Source organism: Cynoglossus semilaevis, chromosome 18 (genome assembly GCF_000523025.1).
Source record: "Cynoglossus semilaevis isolate Cse_v1.0 chromosome 18, Cse_v1.0, whole genome shotgun sequence".
Classification (NCBI taxonomy): Eukaryota; Metazoa; Chordata; class Actinopteri; order Pleuronectiformes; family Cynoglossidae; genus Cynoglossus; species Cynoglossus semilaevis.
The window spans coordinates 14554860-14576726 of NC_024324.1; the positions used below are offsets into that span (position 1 = coordinate 14554860).

The window sequence follows — 21867 nt, forward strand, 5'->3', positions numbered from 1 at the left end:
GGCACATAATTATATTTATCACTAAATATAAGCCTGTCATGTTACATTATTTCAGTGTGCTGGCCGAACTTTCTTTGCTGGGCCCCACTTTGGTTCATGAAAAAAGTTTATTTCTCGCATTTTAAATGTACTTTATTTTCCACTCCAGAGTATAAGTCGCACCAGCCAAAGGATGAAAGAAAGTGCGACTTACAGGGGTAGCAGATGCTGGTAGACAAGCCTAGAGTGCCCCCTAGTGGTTGTCAGTGTGAAAATAACAAACATGTACATTTTCAGTGGTACAGGAGTAGCAGATATTGGTACACAAGCCAACAGTGCCCTTTCGCGGCTGTCAGTATGAAAATATATATTTTAATACATAAGTCGCACCTGAGTATAATGTCGCAAACCCAGACAAAGGATAAAACATAAAGTGCGACTTATAGTCCGGAAAATACGGTGAGTTGTTATGAGCTTACAGACTCTCCTTATTTTCATTTGGTGTTGTGCTCTCCTTGTTCTAAAAATAAAAATATAGACCATAACAATTTATAGTCAGCTTTGCAATTAATTAAGTTGCCACATATCGAGCTCTTGACCTCCCTCTGAGAGATTACGGATCAGTAACAGTTCTACCGTCTTTACTTCATTTAGATCAGTGCTTCTCAATCATTTTCTGTAATGATTTTTTTTTAACCCTTGCCAGCCCCTTCCCTGATTTGAAATACAATTAGAACCTGATAATATGTTCGGGTTTTTTTTTTATCTATACAAACGACTGCAACAGTTGCTGCCACCTAGTGGGGGTTGGGGGGTCTGCGCCACTATTTGAGAAGTACTGATTTAGATAACGTTTTCGCTGCAAATATGCCGAGTTCTTTTTGCTACTGTTGATGTTACTCTTATTGTCTCTGTAGCTAAAGGTCAACGTTAATGGAATTTTGTCTGTGTAGGTTGTGATTCGACACAAAATTCATTTTTGATGATACATTTTGCATATGATTTTTGTTTTGTAAAGCTGTTTGTAGAACAGTAGAAATTACAGAGTGGGGTGTTGAGGGAAAATGCCGGGGGCCGAATGTTGATGCCGCTGCACACATTGGCGTTGTATGGAAACGGGGGGGGGGGGATTTAGGGCCTTATTAGACAAGCCTGGGTTCATTATAGGCTCTGCATTTTTTTTTCTCAGCCTGCTTGACTTAGATAAACCTCAATCTGACCAAGGCCACATTCCTCTGTCGCCCTTAGCCCTATAGCAGAATTGATTTCGGCACTAAAGTGACGGTCGTGCCGTAATATATGGACGGCCTTAAATTCAAGCCTGTTACCATGCCATGGGGCACTTGTGTAAGTCTTTATTTATACCCGTGCAGCACTCGCTCGGCATGCTGGGCTGGATAAAAGGTTTGAAATGCCAAAAGCTCTTACACATCCTGAGGCAGTTTAAGAGTAGTCAGCTGCGAAACTTGTGTGGGATGGATTGCTGTATCTGTGCTCGTTGTCATCAAAAGGATTGCAACTGTGAAAATTGCCGTCCATATCCACGAGCAACGGTCTTGTGCTACTCAGTGATAATAAGTTGTGGCATGAACTCCAAATGTTAAGCTTCCTGTTTGCGTATAATAAGAGTTATGTATTAGGTGACTAACTTTTTTAGCTGAAAACTAAAACTTTGTGAGTCAATAACAAGTGTGTTGTTATTTTGCCACTGCTTTATACACTACAGTATTGTCAATTTCTGGCAACATATGGCCCGTGGACCAAAACCGGCCCGCTAGGGTGTTCAATATGGCCCGCTTGATGAATTTTTGAAAGTGAAAAAAATTCCCAGACACTACCTGTCAGAGATGTTTTGTCAAATGATATTTCATTAAATATTAATATTTACCAACATACTTGCTCCTATTTGCATGAAAACAAAGGACTGGACTTAGTTACAGGTAATTATGTTATGACTGTACTTTTAAACAAGATGCTGAAAAACTAGCTTATTGTTTTATTCTATCAACAATGGACCAGGATCGGGGTAGTTGTGGTCTTTTGTCTTATTGTTTATTTATTTACTCTTTTTTTCCCCTCTTTAGGCTAGAATTTTTTTTTTTTTTTTCGAAAATAATGAAAATATTGTAAATTTAAATTATTATTTTTAATATTTATAATTATTTATTAAAAAATATCTTGTAAAATATCACGATATAGAAAAAATTCCGCGTGATCGGATTAAAAAAAAATTGCGATGTGCTGTATTGTAACTTTAGGATGCTCTTTCAAATGTCTACCAAAATCTAATGTCTAGCTGACGTTACATAATATCACCAACAGGGAGCATAATAGGGACACCATATAACAACACAGCTAGCTTCCCTTTAGTAGCCCGCTTTCTTAGGCCCACTTTAACTGGTTGTGATGCCTGATGGCGCCAGTTTTAAGGCAATATTTATCAACATTCTGTGATGATGTGTTGTTGTCCAACGGAACTGTTGCCTAATGTTATCTTTTTGTTTTTATAAAATCATTGAGAAAGGCGGGTTTTTTTATCTTCTGTTTTACAAAAAAAAGCCTCCTTTGTTACTATTTATCACCTTCTTAGAAGAGCACTAGTACGCTTAGCTCCACTAGTTAGCTTTATTTGTTTAAAAGGTACCAGGCAACCTTATGTTTTTGCAATTTGTTGATAGATTGTAGCTGTTAATTTTCATTTTAATGCCATTACCAGCTCAGAAAAAAAAGATTACCTTATAAACTGGGCCATCAATCAGGAGCCACGATCACTTGACCTGTGAAAGAATGTAATTAAGTTAGCATAATTAATTTAATGAAGTGCCACACTTGGCTGACTTTGCTCTGAGTAAATTGAAATAAAAAAAAAAAAAAATAGGCCTCATTACTCACCACATGGTCTGGTATTTAGAGTGGAGCGACTTGTCCAAGTCGTCTTTTTAAATCTCCATCTGAGTGGAAAAATCTGACCTTTACGTTGTTTGTATTTTCTCAATGAGGCATATTCCTCGGATCTTACCGATGTTTCAATCTGTATCTTTCCTCGATTTAATTCCACTCTGTCTTTCCTTTACTTTCTAATCTGTATTCACATTAAATCGTAACTCCCCGAGGAGCACATGATCAATAAGCCCCACACACTCCTACTGCTCTTTTAGCCACGCGTATCAAGTCCTCCTAACATAATGACCTCTTCAGTGATGGCTGTCTTCTCGATGTGGCCAAAGTTTAACTACAGTTTAATGTGATTTAAAGATGAGCAGAGGCAACTAAATTAGACTGCGGGGAGCTCCGGACTTGGTCAGCGGTTGCCAGGCAGGATGCCAAAAAGGTTGAGAAAATCAATGACGGAGAGTCACCTCGATCATTTTAACTAGGTGCTGCGAACGCTCACGTCCCTCTCAGGGGCCAATTTGTGGAATAAAAAGTATGTGATTGCTGTCAGGATCCCCGGTGGTCCTGGTAGTCTCATTTCTCAGTCCGTTTTAGCAGCGTATACACGAGGGCTTTATTTGAACCCCGCAGTATTTTATGACCGTAAACAGCATTGCAGACGACAAGCGGTCACAGCAAATCTTCGTTAGTAAAACATTCCTAAAGTCCCCTAGCACCTGCTGTGTGGGCAAAAAAAAAAAAAAAACACTGTGTTCTCTAACGGTAATGATGACAAGAAACACTGTTGGAAATATGTACAGATAACAGAAAGTTACATTTTTTTAAATTTTTAAGTTGTCATAAGGGATGTCCGATATTAACTTTGTCGATATCCGATAGGCCGATATTGTCCAAACCGATAGGTCGATATTGTCCAAACATTTCATTACACACACAATATACACACACACATATATAAATATATATATATATATAGTACTATATATATATAGTACTCAGATTCAAATTTTCATATTTATTAGCACAGCTGTGGGATGTGCTGACTGACAGATTAGAGATGATAAAATACTGCTTATTATTACTTTGTTATTTAGAGAGTGTGGTGAACGCAAACAATGAGAAACACTACAAATACTGTAATATATTTTTGAAAATATATTGTTGAAAATTTTGCTGCGAGGAACCGAACCAACGTCGAGGACCCTCCCCTGTATTTTCTTTTTTTTTTTTTCTGTTTCTCTCACTCTCTGTCGCGCTGTCTCGCTCACTGTAATATAAAATGTTTTCTTAATCATTATTATTTTATATCACAGGAATCCTTATATATACTATAATTTTTGTGTATGTCTCTATAGCAATTAAAAACTTTTTTTTTTACTAAGTTTTTTCATTGTTATTAGCAGTAATAAGAGAGTTTTTTTTGAGGCCGGAACAGATTAATTTTTTTTCCTGTTATTTCTTTTGGGAAAACATAATTTGAGATACGAGTACCTCGATTTATGAGCTCGGTCCTGGAACGGATTATGCTCGTATCTCGAGATTCGCCTGTATCTATGTTTTGATGTTTAGAAAAATTTATAGTAAATTTCACATAATGTCTATCAACTGTGTATCAGGGCAACAATTAGTAGATGGAAAGTGGAATCATTAGATATTTTAATTTGATTCATCTTTACAAATTAATTAAGTTTTTCACATTCATTATAATTTTGACAGCTATAAATATAAACATACAAACACACAGTGAGGGTTCCCAGTGAAGTAAGTAGTTTTTTTTATTATTATTATTATTATTATTTACAGAATTTTTGAACACACCAGTCTCTCAACACAAGTATCATACAGTGGAACTAGACAAAGTTTAATTTAAAAGAAAATGGGCGGGGGCTGTTACAGTGTATCAAGAATGATGTTGTCTGCATAGTCCTGCTCTGTGATCCCCTGAAAACACAAAGAAAAGAGAAGTATAAATTGCATAAGATTATTTATTAGGTTTTTTTTCCTTCTTAGGCTAAAAAAAATGTCTGTTTTATCACAAAATAATTTAAAATTTAAATTTTTTTATATACCGCAAAAACCTGCGATAAAGCGAAAAATCCACAATACAAAAATAAATGTAAAATATTAAAAAGCTTCATTACAGTTTTTTGTTCATGAACTCTAATTTTTTTAATAGCGCAAAAATGTATAAAATTCCATACCTGCTTTTTCAGTATAATTTCTGATGGCTAAATTTTGTAAGCCACACGTGAGATACCATGCAATGGCCTGCTTCACGTGTTAGGTATGTTTTCTTTAAAGAACAACACAACAGAAGAGAAGGCCATCACCTCTAATGAACTCACCAAGTGCTGCTCCTAACGTACTTGTTCAACACACACCGATGAGACATCAGGTATGCATAAGGGGGAACGGACACAGACATCGGGATTTTGTCGTCCATTATGACGTGTACTGCTTTTAATCCTGGCTGTACATCATCAGAGTCCATCGCCTCTGGTTGCCACGTGGGTGGTAGATTCCCACCATTTGGAAATTGGAGGTCGTGCACCTGGTTTTAAAATGTGTTGAGGGACGGTGGTTGGTAGGTTGTCGCCTGTTCTAATGTATCTGAACATAACATCGGGTTGTTCACCTTGGGCAGCATTGCCATAGGCTTGAACACCTCCGCTTACGTTCACTACCCTTAGAGGGGCGTTAAGGGGCATAAAAGGGAGCAGTCCAGGTATGTAGATTTCAGTTGTAAGGTGAGAAATTCCGGGGCAATGGTAACTAAGTGATGGATCTTCGCCCAGTAGTTCAGCTCTCATTCTTTCCTCCAGAGTAACCATCGCTCCATCTAGGAGTTGTAGCCGCGGGAGGTGAAGCACCGCGGCTTGTCGGTGTAGAGAATTGTGTGCCACGGGATTGCCGACAACAGAGAGTTCTGTCAGGGAAGTGAGAACTTTCAGTTTCTCAATCTCAGTGATGCTCTGCAGTTTATTCATGTCAAGACAGAGCTTGCGTAGCTGATTCAGTGGATTGAAATAGTTAAGCTCCCGGATTCGGTTTCCTGCCAAGTGCAGTTCTAAAAGGAGGTTCTGGGCAATGAAGGAATTCTTACCCAGAAATTTGATCTGGTTCCTATCTAACACAAGTTCTCTTAACTGGCGAAGTCCTTGCATTCCTTCTACTTGGCTGATTCTGTTACCTTGAAGAAACAGCACCCTGAGATTAGTAAGCCGGCTGAGCTGCAGATTGGCCATATCGGCGATGCCGTTGTGACCCAAATGCAGCACTTCTAGAGTGCCCATTAAAGGCTCCAAGCTAACAATGCCCCCATTTTCCTTGTTGCCATGTTGGCCATACCCACTGGAGGTGACTTTACTGTAGAGTACCTGTCTTGGTGTCTGCTGATTCTGGTTCGTCCTTTGCTTTGGCAGGACGGACTCGATGTGGTTATGGTTTAGATAGAGAACTTTGATGTTCGGAAGGTAAATAAGACCAGAGAAAGAGGTCAGATTGTTGTGATCTAAACTAACGGTGTGTAGATTTCTAAACATTTCTGCCGGAGAAAGATCCACACTCTTGATGGAGCACGACTTCAGGGTAAGGTACGGTATTTCCGCAAAGTTCGAGTGATCGAGCTTCTCTGCAACCATATCCGAGGTCAGTCTTCCGCCAAACATATCTTGTGCACTTTCGCACTCGGTTTCTTTTACTGCCAACCCATCTAGTGCTTCCAGTGAAGGTAGGTGGAAAACAACATATATCCGATAGTTTTCTAGCTTGTCTACTAAGGGGTTGCCATAGAGATCCAGGATAATAAGGTTTTTCATGGCCTTAAGGTGGTAGATGTCTCTTGAGGTGTAAATCTGGTTGTTGCCGATGTAGAGTTCATGTAAAGACTGAATCCTCTGAATCCCATAAAGAGAACTGATAAAGTTGTTCTCCACAGAGAGAAAGGTAAGGCTGCTCAGCTCATCTAAAACCAAAGCATCCAAGTTTGAGATTTGATTCCCATCTAAACTGAGTTTATTTAGGCTCTGCAGGTTCGACAGACCGTTGAGTGTGTGGATGTTGTTGTTGTCCAGGAAGAGCTCCTCCAGTCTTTGGCAACTCTCTAGTCCTTCCACGTCAGATATGTTGTTGTTGTTAAATGAGGCCCAGCGCAAGTTAACTAGCTTATTCAGGTTTATGAGCTTTGAAATTCTCTGATTGTCGAGGTTTAGGGATGTGATCTTTGTAATCCAGTCGGGCTTCAGCTTTCGACTGAGACCCCAGGGGGGTGGATTGAGTAAACATAGTAGTTGGGGTGTTGATAGTAGAGAGAGAATTGTGGGGCGGTCATCATTGGTGCGAGAGTGCGCCAAAAGAGAGGCCTGGCTTATTTTGGAACACGCTGCTACGTCAACAGCAGAAGCTGCTTCATCCTCTCCTACCTTGACATCGTCCAAATATGTTAGGCTTTTTAGATGTCCCAGTATTGTCATTCTTACCCCCTCCTGTCTGTTCCAGGGGTTGTGTCGAGTGTCGAGCCTAAGAAGTTTCGGGGCATGTTTTCTTAGCACTTCTGCGTTTTCTCTAGCTTTTGTCAACTTGTTCCAGCGCACATCAAGCTGTTTGAGGTGAGACAACCCTCTCAGCCCCTTCAGTGTAACCAGCCGGTTAAAGCTTACATCCAAAATCTCAAGTTTGGCCATGTAGGAAATGTCTTCTAGATTCGAGAACTCGTTGAAGCTGATGTTAAGATACCGCAGAGCAGTTAGGCAATAAACCTCCTTTATCTTGCTGAGACTGTTTCCATACAGATTCAATTCAGTAATCTGACTTAGGAAATTGGCTGCAGAAATATTTAGCAGAAATTTGTCCTCCAAGATGAACAATTTGGGTTCCTTGCTTAGGACTTTCTTGTCCATGATTATATTTTCTGACATTTTGTCTTTGTCCATAATGTCCTCTTGGTTCTCAGTTATGTATTGGAAGTATACAATGTACTCAGGCAAGACTAGTTCATGATCAAACACATACCACTGTTTTGGACAAAGGCTGCCCTCGGGGCAAGCGTCTGTAGTGGGCGAGTGTGACATCTCGTCACTTAAATTAGTATACTTAATGTTTACATCACGGTACACAGAGCAGAGTGAGGGGTGGTTGCTTCTGTCAATTAATTCGCCATCATGAATTGGTTTGCTGTTTCCCACAAACACTTTGGAAATAATGATCTGTCCGTGCCTAAATGGTGCTGCATCCATGTTTTCCCTAGCTTTGTGTTTGCATGCATTTTCCAGAGTTTGTTCGATCCTCGGCTGGTCAGTAACACCCAGACTGTTGGACAAAGGAATTGCACCCTGTTGCCCTAGGGCCTTATATTCTTCTGCCGTTTTAAAGCCATTCTCTATAATATACAGAAGGTCCTTGTTTTCGCTGTGACCCGAAGTATCAGTTGTGTAGAACAAATATTCTACTTGACGTCTGTAAGTCTGAGAAGTGATGTGACTGTGCTTGCGGGCGAGCAGGCTGTGGATTTTGTCGTCAAAGCGACGCTTCATTGCTCTGTGGAAAATACGGAATGCACTATCAACCCTAATGCCAGTGATGCCTTGAATCTTGTAGTCCGAAAGAGAAAAGCTGGAAAGTAGGAGCTCGCAACATGAACTAAACCAAGGGTCTGAGGGACTGCCTTCATCCAGCCGAATATTTCCAAGACTCCCAAGCTCCATCAAAAGGAACTCGACGGTACAGTTCGTAATGTTTATGGCTTGGGCCAAGTCATGCTCATAACAGGCTTCAATCTCAGCCAATCTGGTCATCCATAGTTTTAGTCTTTCTTTCAACGCTTCGATCTTTTCGATTATGGCGAGTGTAGCAGCATCTTCACTGTTCTCTGTACTTTGATCAGTACTTAGAAGATATTCTTCGGATGAACCAGAAAAGAGTTCCAGCTCTGCGGGTTCATCCTCTGAATTTGAAATGGACTCCTTACTCTCGGCAAGCAACTTGGGGAGCTCAAGTTCAAGATGTTTGAGCTCGAGACTGAGTGTCCTGATACACTCCTCTGGCAACTGTAGTAGAGTTCTCTTCCTCTCTGCCAAACAGACCCTCGTCTCCACCATGTTTCTTTGAACCATACGCACACGCATATTGTAGTATATCATTTTCTTCATTACTGCCGACTGGGCTGCTTCCAAGATTTGCTTGCTTGACAGGTCGTAGTTGTCAAGCCGCTGAAGTCGTGGCATGTGGTAAAGAACATGCATGGTGTAGTTGGCAAGAAGACATACTGGGTTTGGGGTTGAAGTTGGGTCATTAAGGACTAGGATTTTAAGATGTTGCAAGCTGACCAAACAGGTCAGTTCCTTAAAAGACCTGATTTTGTTTCCAGAGAGATTAAGATTCTGGATACAAAGATTGGGATCAAGGTTCTGACCAACCTTCTCTATCAAATTATCAGCAAGGTTAAGTTCCTTGAGATTTTGAAGTGTATTTAAGCCCTTTATGTGGCATATGTAGTTATTATTCAGCCACAGAATTTCTAGATTGGTCTGTAACTCTAAATTGTTTATCTCAACGATTTGGTTGTCATAAAGGTAAAGTTTTTTTAGTTTTATACAGTTCTGTAATCCAGATATGGTCGTCAGATGGCATTGGGCGACCCAGAGCTCTCGGAGGAGAGGGCAGCATTCCAGACCTTCGATATTTTTAATGTTCTGCCCTATGATGACGAGCTGGCAAAGTCTCGGGAAGTGGGATAGACCAACCATGCGGGGGAAACCAGAAAAAAAGATCTCTAAAGATTTGACGTTGCTTCCTTCTTTCGCGATGTTTTTATACGACACTCCGTTAACCAGACACATTTCGTTGACCACATCCTCATCACTGCAGTCACTGCAATCACTGCAGTGATGAGGATGCTTCTTTGCTGTTTTAAATTTTGCACTTTCGTCATCCCGCGCTGTCGCCGCCTCTTCTTCACCCTCCCAATATTCCCATTCAATGGCGTCGATAAGTTGACCTTTGCCGAGATCTTGTGCCTCCCTGTCTGTCATATTGTGCTGGCGTTGCATTAGACGGCAGATACGGTGAAGCAGTTGATTAATACGAAACAGCCCCCCGATGAATTACAGTGAGTATCAATCAAAGGTCCTCGTCTTGTTTTTTCAGCAGTTGACACTCATTGTTGCGTAACTACCTTAGCTATCTATGTGCGCTACCTCCTTATGCAACCCATTGTGGTTTTCAACTCTAAAGCCTTTATAGAATCCTTTAGTTCAAAGTCATATCATATAATGACATCACCACAGACGTCGTAACGTAGTTGAATGGCAGTTGGTTGCTCATGTAATCTGATGGTGACATTTGAGCCTAGCAATGGAACCGTCCTGAACTGGAAAATGTACTATCACCAAAGCTTCAGTCAGATATGAGATGGTCACTGGATAGTCTTGTATTTCAATAATGTAATATTTTTATACATATATACAGTACATATATTATAAAACAGAATCAAAGCATTCTGCAATGTTTGAAATGAAGAAGTCAGTCTTCTGGGGTAGCCAAATTTAATCTTGCAAATAATTTGGAATCGCATCCAGACTGAAACCACTGGTTAGTGAAAAGTACAGTTAATGTCAGTTAGGTCATTAGAAAAACTTCTAGGGTTAGGCTAAGGGTAAATAAAATAATAAAAAAAAACCTTTACCTCAAATGAAGGTTTTATATGGAACAACGTTGTAGCTAAAATTTTTAGACTTACAAGATAAGTCTTTTTGTACTGCTTTTCTAGTAACAGCTTATTTAACATACTGGGCTGCGCATATAAGGTCTGTTAAGTTTTCAACAAAAAATGATGGGCTGTTATGAAATCCAAGATTCGCTTTACAACAAAAACATTACAATACAAAGGAAAAAATTGCAAACCAAGTACAATGAAATAGGACATTTCTTGTTTAGCATTATATTAAAACCATCTTCACAGATTTTTTGGGCATATTTATCAATATGTTCTAATTCAAGTAATGCAAAAATTATTCCAGAATTAATCAGAATTGTGTTTGTGGGAACCGTTAGCTACCTTAATACTATTGATATAATATGTGAGGTATTTAGTGAAGTAACAAGCAAAAAAAGCTGAAACGGCAACCCACAAGACTGATATATACTACACTATACTATACTACTACTTTTTCATGCCTGATACCAATACTGTAACTTGGAGTATCTGACGTTCCCAATATCAATCCGATACTTTGCAAAGTTAAGTTGAGCTTTTAGGCTTAGGTATCTGATCAGACGGGCTATAGTTTTTTTCCGATAATCGATCCTGAAATTCTAACCAATCGAGTCATCCCTAATATAAGCCAATAATCTTTAAAGAAGATCATTTTTGTAGATTGTCCGTTAGTATTCCAGTTATCCAGGTACAATATTTTGTCATTTTGCTGAATAATTAAAAATGTTAGAATTGCATTACTATCGTATGGACTGTGTTTACAAATAATGATTGAACTTTTAGGTCTGTGAAGTCAAACCGCTATTCAACTGACTCTGATACATTTAACAATACACAATGTTGTACAGGGTAGTTTCTCATCACTGTTATGATAAACGCTAATGGACATGGGCAGGAAACCTGGTGATCGTAAATGAATGGCTCCATAAGCTGCAGCATGCTAATGACTCCTCTCCTCTGCTAACAGCTTGGCCTTTCTGTTGTTTCTGTGCACATGCTGTGCTTCAATTCCATGCTGCAGTCCTGTATTAGCTCATTAGAGGAGCCACTGATTCAATGCTTTGCCACCGTTGCGGACGTGAGCATTAGCTGGGTTAGCTGTCTGTCTTCAGGCGTTGTCTTTAGTAACCATGGGTAAATATTAGGGGTGTTTGATGCCGATGTCCGATATGACGATATTGTCCGATTCGGATATTAACCGTTATATGCAGCCGTTTGGGTTAAAGGCAGAGGACGCGTTTTATTGGGTGCAGTGGTGTGCTGTCACAATGACAATAATTCACTTTCACTTTATCTACTTACTTTTCATTATCTGAGGGAAACCCAACAATGGTACTTACCGATATTACATAATTATGCTAATTGCCGATATTTCATAATTACATAATTATGCTAATTTGCCGATATTTCCCAAACACTTAATAATATAACCGATTGTGATCTCATCAATACCGAAACAAATTTTCAAATTTAAATTTTCTTTTACGGCTTGTTTTTTGTCATTGCTAAATAATTCCCGAGAAACATCTCAAGAGAACTTGATGTCAGCACAACTGATTTGTCAAAGCTGCCCTGCACGTGTACACGTTTCGTAATAAAGTCCCTTTTCTTACCTTTTATTCAACAATTCTCGTGTCTGCCAGCTGCACTTATACACAATATTTGAGATCCGTAATGCATTTCCTATGAAGGACATATTTTGTCTAAATTCTCTTTCAGCTTTTTTGATCTTCACAAATAAGTGATCCGAGTTTTCACACAGCGTGTTAAATCCGAACCCCCTTTCATATTTTCCTGCTGCGTTCCTCATGGCTTAAACTTGAGAACGGAAAGGAAACTTTATATCCGACGCTTGCAAGCGCCTGTGCTTATCGAGGCAATAAAAAGAAGAACCTGCTTGTGCTTTTTTTTTTTGCCACAGATTAAATTAGGCAGTGACTGTAAGTTTACCACAGTATCAGTCATGCCTCACAAAATGGAAATGTGTTTCCCAGAGGACTGGGGAATTGGACATTAAAGAATGTCCTTTGTAATAAATGAAATGGGAATTGCAAATATGCACAGTCATGAAATTTAATTGTATTCTTTGGTGACTGATTTTTTTTTTTTTTTTTTTTTTTTTTTTCCTCCTGCGCTAGGAAGCAAAAAGTGCTGCTGGTGCAGGGGTGGTTAAATGAAGCGAGTAACATTCCGCCAGAACAGGCTAATAAAGCTAGTGTTTATGACCCTCTATTGAATGGGCAAAAAGATAGCAATACACACAGAGAGGTGCTCAGACACCTACAGTAAGTACATTTGGCAAATCGAACGGGGGGAAAAAAACAATTTGAAGAGAGGTTGCCACAGTCACACAACAATAGCAGGACCCCAGTGAGGAACAGGAACCGGTTTCATGTCGTAATAGCTGCTGCCTGATGTATGTTAGGCAAGGCATGGAGGTAACCTGTTTTCTTAGAAAGTATTGTTAGAAATATAAACAGTTTATATATGGGAAACATGTATTTTACTACAGGCGGTTGCGCTCAACTTTCAAGTTCGCTAATGCTACGATCAGCCTGTTTCCATAGCTCGTCCTTGATCTTTCAAAGGTTAGCCTAAATTTTTTTTTTGGTATATTTTCAGCATAATATTTTACCCTAAAAATGCAGCGGAGGGAGAAAACATGATAAGAAAAGGAGTTACACTAATAAGCTGCTAATTCTTTTAGGGACTCTGAAGATTTGATAAAAGGCAGCAAAGCTTATTAAAGAGTTGCTCAGTATTCGGTGGTATTTAATCTTTGTGGTTGTTTTTGGTGTGTGTGTGTGTGTGCGTGTGCGTAGCTAGGCAGCCTTGTGTCTGCATTGGGATTTGTTGCCACCTGAGGCTTAGTCTGAGTCTCTCTCTCTCTCTCTCGGACAGATACAAAACTCTGCCTCTGCCCTTTTAAAATTTTTTTACCTCCACTGTTAAGAAAATTGTGGCATTTCCTCAACCCTTTGTTTCTATATTAATTTTCTTTCATGCCGCCCCAAGGGGACAGGAATGTTTTCACGCCTCAGCCCCGAATTGAAATACTATTGAGAACCTGATAATACGTATTTTCCCGATTATCAAAATAGATCAATAAAACGAGCCAATATAACATCTCGAACAGCTTCAAACAATTTCCAAGTTCGCTTTACTTCGTCCTCGTCGTGGTATTTCCTGGCCCCTTTATGCCAATTATCGTTATTTGCTTTCCTCGCCTCTGACGCCTCCTGCGTTTCTTTGATTGTTGATCTCTCCTCCTCCGACACTATTTTATTTTGAGCACTGCTGCCACCTAGTGACTGGAGGGTTGTTCTAGAAATAGAGCAGCAGCAGCCCACTTCTGTTCATCGTGCCATATTCCACTGGAAGCCTCTCACGGTCCCCCACTTGCACATCACGACGCCTCCCCAGGGGGGCCCGCCCCACTATTTGAGAAGTACTGCCTTAACCTGTTTGTAGTGAATGTGTTAGTGCCAGAGAGCCTGTCAGCCTATAGAAAGCAACGAGGAAACTGTCTCGTTTTACGCCTACATTTACCCCAAAGGGACGCGATTAAAGTATCCCACAGTGCGGGAGTACTTCAACTGCTGCGGGCGTGTCAGCAGGTGAAGTACCTGCTTCTTCACTCACCTTAAAGCAGACATCACTCAAAGAGGCCGACGCTGCCAAACATAACCACACGTTTGTTATTATTAAAAACAAAACAAGGACTTGTTTAAGATGCAGTATCAGCGTTGCCTCGGCAACAAATCTGTGCTGACTTTATAAAATCAGTTATGAACAGTGAGCTCCTCAATCTTTTTTTTTTTTTTTCCAGGGTTATAACAGTTCATGACTTCAGTAGTGTTGCATGCAAGGCAACAGCAACAAGTTAAGTTTACGGGTTGCTTGACTTCGTGTTTTGGCAAAAAAAAAAAATTGCCTCTGGTTAAATGTGTAATATTTCTATGGAAATGAATAACACCCTAAAAATAGTCAACATTAGTCCTGATGTGCGTTAAATAAGGATGCATCGGATGAACATCGGTATCGGACGATGGTCGTCTATTTTACTGCCATCGGCCATAAGGATTTGGACAGATATTTCACTGATGGGGAATTTATAAATATATTAGCATCTAATCAGTCACAAATACACCCTCGGCACAAAACGATGATACTGCCAAGTGTTTCTTACTTAAGGTTTAATCAGTCAAGAGTACACAGGCTACTATGGGCCGCAGCCAACAACAAAACAAATCGTAATATTCACCACTTCTCAGGCCTTCTCGGTCACTTTATATATAATACAATACCTTCACTGCCAATATCACCTAGTAATACATAGTAGTTTTCCTTGAAATGTATTTTCCATTTTTTTCCATTTATGTACTTTAGATAGATGGATGGATAGATGCATAGAGGGATGGATAGATGCATAGATGGATGGATAGATGCATAGATGGATGGATAGATGCATAGATGGATGGATAGATGCATAGATGGATGGATGGATAGATGGATAGATGGATAGATGGATGGATGGATGGATAGATGGATAGATAGATAGATGGATGGATGTATGGATGGATAGATGGGTAGATGGATGGATAGATAGATAGATAGATAGATAGATACATAGATAGATAGATAGATACATAGATAGATAGATAGATACATAGATAGATAGATAGATAGATACATAGATAGATAGATAGATAGATAGATACATAGATAGATAGATAGATACATAGATAGATAGATAGATAGATAGATACATAGATAGATAGATAGATACATAGATAGATAGATAGATACATAGATAGATAGATAGATACATAGATAGATAGATAGATACATAGATAGATAGATAGATAGATAGATAGATGGATGGATGGATAGATAGATAGATCGTTAGATGATAGATGGATAGATATATGGATGGATGGATGGATGGATAGATAGTTAGAAAGATAGATATATGGATGGATAGATAGATAGATAGATACATAGATAGATAGATAGATAGATACATAGATAGATAGATAGATAGATACATAGATAGATCTATCTATCTATCTATGTATCTATCTATCTATCTATGTATCTATCTATCTATCTATCTATGTATCTATGTATCTATCTATCTAGATCTAGCGAAAAGGGTCTGGGGGGAGTGGGAATGTGTGACACTCGTCCGTCACCCTTAGGCCATGTCAAAACTCGTTTTACGGACGAAGAGCGCGGAAGCAAGGAGGAGGCTAAAGAGCAGATGACAAATCCTGCGAAGGCCCCTGAAAGGCCAAGAGGACTTTGTGTCACCTCCGTCTCCCTCCTCAGGGACACGCACTAAATCACAGGAAGAGACTCATCTCGGGCTTTTATGAGATAGTTAGCATGCGCTGGCCCCTCCTCTCCTCTTGTTTCCTATTTAAGAGCTGACTAGTCTTCTGATAACGGATGGCACCACAGGTAATTGGAAAATTGGCAGGCCTGTCAGGGAGATTTGGTGGATGGCATGAGTGGATGCGACGGTGGGGTTCATGAGGTGTCAAGCTAAATTTATATGTTACCTCTATGGACAATCACCAGTTAGTATCCAGAGTTCAGGAGGGGAAAAAAGTAGCACATTTTTCCTCCAGGCAGGGCTGCATATCAAGACAGCTTCAAAAGCTACGACAAGATCCCTGTTGGTGAAGATATGACGAATGCTTCACCCTCCGCATTACCCTCTAACCTTAATTTACTGTCTCTACACACCCGTCTCAGCAGATACACGCTGTAAATAGTTCTCCGCACTTTTCCCGGCTAAATTATTCACATCGCAGTCCAGCCCAGGCGCTCGTCTTTATCCCAATTCACCTGACACTTTAATTCTACCTGTGCTCTACAGACGTTTACAAGACAGATACACGCAGGAGGAAAAAGCACACGTCTCAGATGGACTTCTTGTCGGTTTTGACCAAGTTTTGTTGCGAGTTTAAACGAAATGTCATCAGCATAGATTTGTTTCTGTGGTTACACTATTTTGTATTTTTACCGAGCGATCCCAGTCACGGAATGCGCACCAAGGAAACACTGATCTCCTCGACGCGGAGAGTAATTCCTTTTATTTCTACTTGAGCTTTTTCATTTTCTGCTTTCTGTGAATGAGTCGTTGAGGCCAGGTTTCAAGAAAAATCCTTGTTTTTGCGTTTAGCCTAAGAGGAAAAAAGTACAGGGAGGTCCTCGACTTATTTCTTTTTAAAGAAAAATCCTTGTTTTTGCATTTAGCCTAAGAAAAAAAAAGTACAGGGAGGTCCTCGACTTAAGTCGGAATTCCATTCCCTTGGAGCGCGGTAGACCAGTTTTTTTCCATATGTCACAACTCACATAATTACCTACATCACTCAGAAACAGTAAAAAAAAAAAAAAACGCTAACTAGTTACCGTGCGAAATTTGTTTTGGGAGATGGCAACATAATCACAAAATGTTGGTAGGTCGAGGACGTTGTAAACCGAGGACCTGCTGTGGTTAATTTGATTTATCTCAGTTAAAATAATCTCCTCAGGAAAACAGATCCTTCATTTATTTCACGGCAATGTTTATGTCTACGTATGTCGATTTCAATTTGTTTTTATAATTAGACCTGTTAAAATATACCTTTACTTTCAAACTCATCTGCAGACATGAAATGCCAGCAATATGAAAGGCTTTCAGATACGAGTCGAGAACCAAAATTCACTTTATTTTCTGTCGTAATACATTAAAGATTAGGTGTGAAATGTCAAACAAATAAACGCTTGATCCTTTCTGAAACCCACCAGGTGGCACCAGCTGGTGGGTGATCTCGAAACTTTTTCGGCGTTCTTTCAACTTAATCCTTTTATCTATTTATTTACTTTTGAAACGCAAAAACAAAAAAGACAATTTTCGACTGCTTTATACTTTTTAGAGTTCAGTCATGGGAAGATAAATTCTGTAGGATAATTCAATTCGATTTTTTCACAAATTGCATTTTTCTTGCTATAGTCTCGTCATAGAGAGTTTTTACCTGCTACGTTTTCTTTATCGCTATGAATAATAATGTTTTATGTCTAAAGTGTCAAACTAATTTTCAGTACAGTTCGTCTTGAACGACCTGTTGTAACTGGAAGAATGTATAGCTGTTAAATATAACTTGACCAATATCGGACTTTACGATGACCTTACGATGAAACAAAAAAAAACTTTATAAACATACATGTAATAAAAATGTATAATATATATACATATACAGTATAAATGCAGTATATATCTGTTATTATATACATATTATATATTGTTTTTAATATATATATACGGTATATTTTGTATATTGTATATTTTTTATTATTATATCCCAGCATCAAAAGTCACTGAGTCAATTTCTCAGTTTTCATGTTAGTTGTCCAACATATATACGTGTGTGCATATATACATATTTATATATGTAAATATATATATATGTGTGCGTGTGTGTGTATTTACTGGGACTTCAAAAGTGTTGTGTTCCAACATATATATATTCATATATTTACATATATAAATATATATGTATATATATAAGTATATATGTGTATATATGTATAGATATGTATATATATGTGTGAATATATGTATACATATATGTATACATATATATATTTACATTTATAAATATATATGTATATATATACTTATATATATATACATATATATTTATAAATGTAAATATATATGTCAGGATTCGCCATCGACATGGCAGGAAGCAGGCAGGACCCAAATGCAGTACTGGAGAGACTCTTTCTGGTGCAGGTAGTTTATTTGAAAGTGCAAAGGCCAAAACAACAAAAACTCACTTCTTCACAAGGCCATGAACTGCTGAGCATAAGCTAAGAACTTGAAGCGTACACTGAGCTGAGCACAGGAACAGACTTGACCATATACCGTACACACATCTAACAGATGGAATGATCCCACCAAGACACAGTGAGGGAGAGAGGTATGGGAGAGGAGAGAGGGCACCAGGTGACACGGGTGAGACTGATGACAGAGACACAGGTGGGTGTGATGACACTGATTACTCCGACACAGCAGACAGAAGGACCAGGGAACAGACTGACCTGACAATATGTATATATATATATATACATACATATATTATATATATTTATATTACTGGGACTTCAAAAGTTAATATGCAACCTTGTGCTGTGTTCTGCAGGAGGAGAAGGAGGAGGAGGAGGAGGAGGAGGAGCAGGAGGAGGAGGAGCTGCAGCATCCACAGAAGGACGGTGAATCTGTTAAAGAGGAAGCAGTCGAGCAGGAGATTCCAAACTGAAGCAGCAAGTGAGTGAACATAAATGCCACTTCACTTCTTCTCCACGATATGTGAAGTTTTACCGAGCTCTCGCGGCCGTTAGTGTCCAATCCAAACCCAGCCGCGTGTTGTTTGAATGATGAAAAAGCACTTTGACGGCGGACGTTTATTTGTCTTCACAAACAAACACGTTTTTTTCGACTCTCTTCTAAGAGAAACATCGCAGACATTTGCTCGTAGCGGTTTCTTAAGCCTGATCGCGTACGCGCACCACCGTGCTTCTACTACAGCGGAGTCCCATGTCTGACTGTTACTGCCCCGGGCACCTGATGTGTAAATGTTGCTTTCCGTGCAGTCTATTTTCATACACCAGTGTCACCAGTTAATGTGGTTGAAGCAGTGTGAATTCTCACATCAGTCTGACTGCAGCAGTGATGTGCTTTTTTGCCATCATCACGCCCGACCTTTGCCCCAGAGGATTTTATTTTTTTATATTTCCCAAATACCTTCTTACTGCCCTCATTTGAAATATCCACATATTTTCGTATCTCCGCGTTACTCCACTTTTATCGTTTTTCCGGCATCTCTGTGCTACATACGTACCAAAAAAGTGTTACTCAAACTGTGATTTTTTTTTTTTAAATAAAGCTTTTGCTTAATGAAACGTGTCGTACGGACTTTGCTTTTGTGTTTAGATTAGAGGAGAAGCTTAAACACCGTCCTCGTTCATCTGTTTACGTCTGAACACGCTTTTTACCGACGCATTTTTAAATTTGCCACAGTTATCGTATTTTCCGGACACTAAGTCGCTGCGGAGTATAAGTCGCACGCGTGCCCTCTAGCGGCTGTCAGTGTGAAAATAATGAATATGTAAATTTTCGGTGGTACAGGAGTAGCAGATGCTGGTACACAAACCTAGAGTGCCCTCTAGCGGCTGTCGGTGTGAAAATAACAAACGTGAAATTATATTTAATTATTATATTATATGAAATTGTATTATTTTAATATATAAGTTGCAAATCCAGCTAAAGGATGGAAAAAGTGAGTTTTTGGCCCGCGGGCCTTGACTTTGACACATATGCTATAAAATGAGAGAGGTACAGAGTGTGTTTCTACAAAACACTTGACTGTTTGACCCCAACTAGGGGACGTAGACTAGTTGCTCACGAGTCATGTTTTTGTTATTTTGTTTTTTTCAGTGCCCTAAAAGAGATTGAAGTGCATTACCAAAAAAAAAAAATATTGATTGACTTGCACTTGGAAAAATTCTAAATTTGTATTTTTTTTCAAATTCAACCATTTTTTAAAAATGTGTTTTTCATCACAGATCTCAAAAGCTGCACAAAAAAAGTAAATAAATACAAATGGTCATTCAAAATGTAACGAAAAAGAAGAGGAGAAACCCTTCAGCCCCCTACAAGTCTGAAGTATTTCTCCTCTCCAGACACGTACACTTGCATACATAAGGAGATTCCCGTTGAGCAGAAAAGGATATATGGAGAGCTGTACATTCTTACATGCACTCCTTTTTGTTTTTGTTTTTTTTTTTTTGCTGCATTTTGATCCGCACATCTCTATATTCAATCGGCAGTCAGACCCGGGACATCGCTGCTTATGCGTTCGGATATTAAGGCATCGAGGGGTGTAATTCCAATTTGTTTCAGAGGAAGTATTAATTTGCCCATTTCAAGGCCAGACAGGAGGGAAGCCCTGTAAGACTACTGAACCGTGAAAGACATTATCTGGAGAATTGATGATAGGAGATGCTGGCGCCTGCAGACATTTGAGCTGGGCTCCCCGCGGTTGAGCTCCCAGCATGGAGTCGGAGAGCGGTGCCATTAGACGTACGATAACAGCGATGGGCACACTGATGATAGACTGGCCCGCTCTGCCACCCAGTGCCCTGCCAATCTCCCGTTTATGCCTGCAGCATACTAAACAGCTCCCAATGGTGAGAGTATGTGGTGCTTAACGGGCGACTCCTCCCAGGAACAAAGGAGACACTGCACGCTCTGCAACATCTTCCCTGTCTCCCGTGCATCCCTATCGTCTCGGGTCGTCTATGTATGTCAGCTTTAGTCTCGGTACAAAAGCTGCAGATTTATAACTCCTCAACTCGCGTATATATCTTTTGATGCCAATTTAAGTTGCGACACCGGTCCTGATTGACATCGCATGCGTATAAAATGTCTGTTTGACTGTAGACAGTATGCGTGAAAACCAAGCGCGTGCCGTTCTTTAAGTTGTTGTATTTTGTGTTTTAAGACAAATACTGTGGCACGTGCGCATGATGTCAATGAACCGCATCATATCATTGGCCGCACAGTGTTAGCCATAGTTTTATTGTCCACTACAATTATCATTATTATTATTGTTGTTATTATCAATATTATTATTATTTATTTGTTTATTATATATTATATTATATATAAAGCAATGCCAACCCAAACGGCCGCATATATCGGTATCGGTTGATATCGGATTCGGACGTTAAGTGTTTTGGACAATATCGGCGTATTGGACATCGGCTGTTGGACATCGGACATTGGATATTGGACATCGGCCAAAAGTTAAGATCGGACATCCCTAGTCACCGGCCTACTCAGACAACCGTTTCCACCGCTGTTTTCTTCCTCCTTTCTCCTGACATTCTGGCGTACTGACACAGAGCTCCAGGATCAGAGGTGATGTGCAGAGCTGCAGCAACTCCAAATGTATGGAGTCGATCAGCCACACACTGACGGAATAGGAAAGAGTCGTTGAAGTAAAGCTAAGGCGAGAGAGACACAGCTCAGTGAGCAGCAGTCCAGTTTCATGCTTGGCAAAGAGAACTATTGATGCAAATTCCTGCTTTTAGAACAGTTGTAGAAAAGTAGAGTGAAGGTCAAAGTCAACTGTATGTAGTTTGTTAGTTATGAACAAAGGTCCTTTATTCCTAAAGGGAACTTCTGAGGAATAAAGTTTATCTATCCATCCATCTATCCATCCATC

General features: G+C 39.5%; 2 protein-coding genes across 5 annotated transcripts in view; one reads left to right on the forward strand and one right to left on the reverse strand.

The window, feature by feature from the left end:
• Positions 1 to 19540, forward strand: part of phf14 (PHD finger protein 14) — a 70104-nt gene extending 50564 nt beyond the window's left edge. For 2 of the 4 annotated variants that reach the window (XM_017041273.2, XM_017041275.2), the window contains exon 19: positions 18790 to 19540. In XM_017041273.2, coding sequence (XP_016896762.2) covers positions 18790 to 18897 — 108 coding nt within the window. In that variant the 3' untranslated portion in view covers positions 18898 to 19540. The remainder of the gene's footprint in view (positions 1 to 18789) is intronic. The other 2 variants (XM_025065090.1, XM_017041274.2) reach the window with 2 other exon arrangements.
• LOC103394696 (leucine-rich repeat-containing protein 9-like) lies at positions 4418 to 11822 on the reverse strand. Its single transcript, XM_008332114.3, has 2 exons — positions 5220 to 11822; positions 4418 to 4815 (listed from the first exon to the last, which is right to left on the reverse strand). The coding sequence occupies exon 1, from the start codon at positions 9918 to 9920 to the stop codon at positions 5355 to 5357; it is 4566 nt and encodes a 1521-aa protein (XP_008330336.1). The 5' UTR covers positions 9921 to 11822; the 3' UTR covers positions 4418 to 4815; positions 5220 to 5354.
• Positions 19541 to 21867: the final 2327 nt, after the last annotated feature.

Excerpts from the sequence above, each read along its gene's own strand:
- LOC103394696 (XM_008332114.3), bottom strand. The coding sequence starts at position 9,920 with ATGCAACGCCAGCACAATATGACAGACAGGGAGGCACAAGATCTCGGC.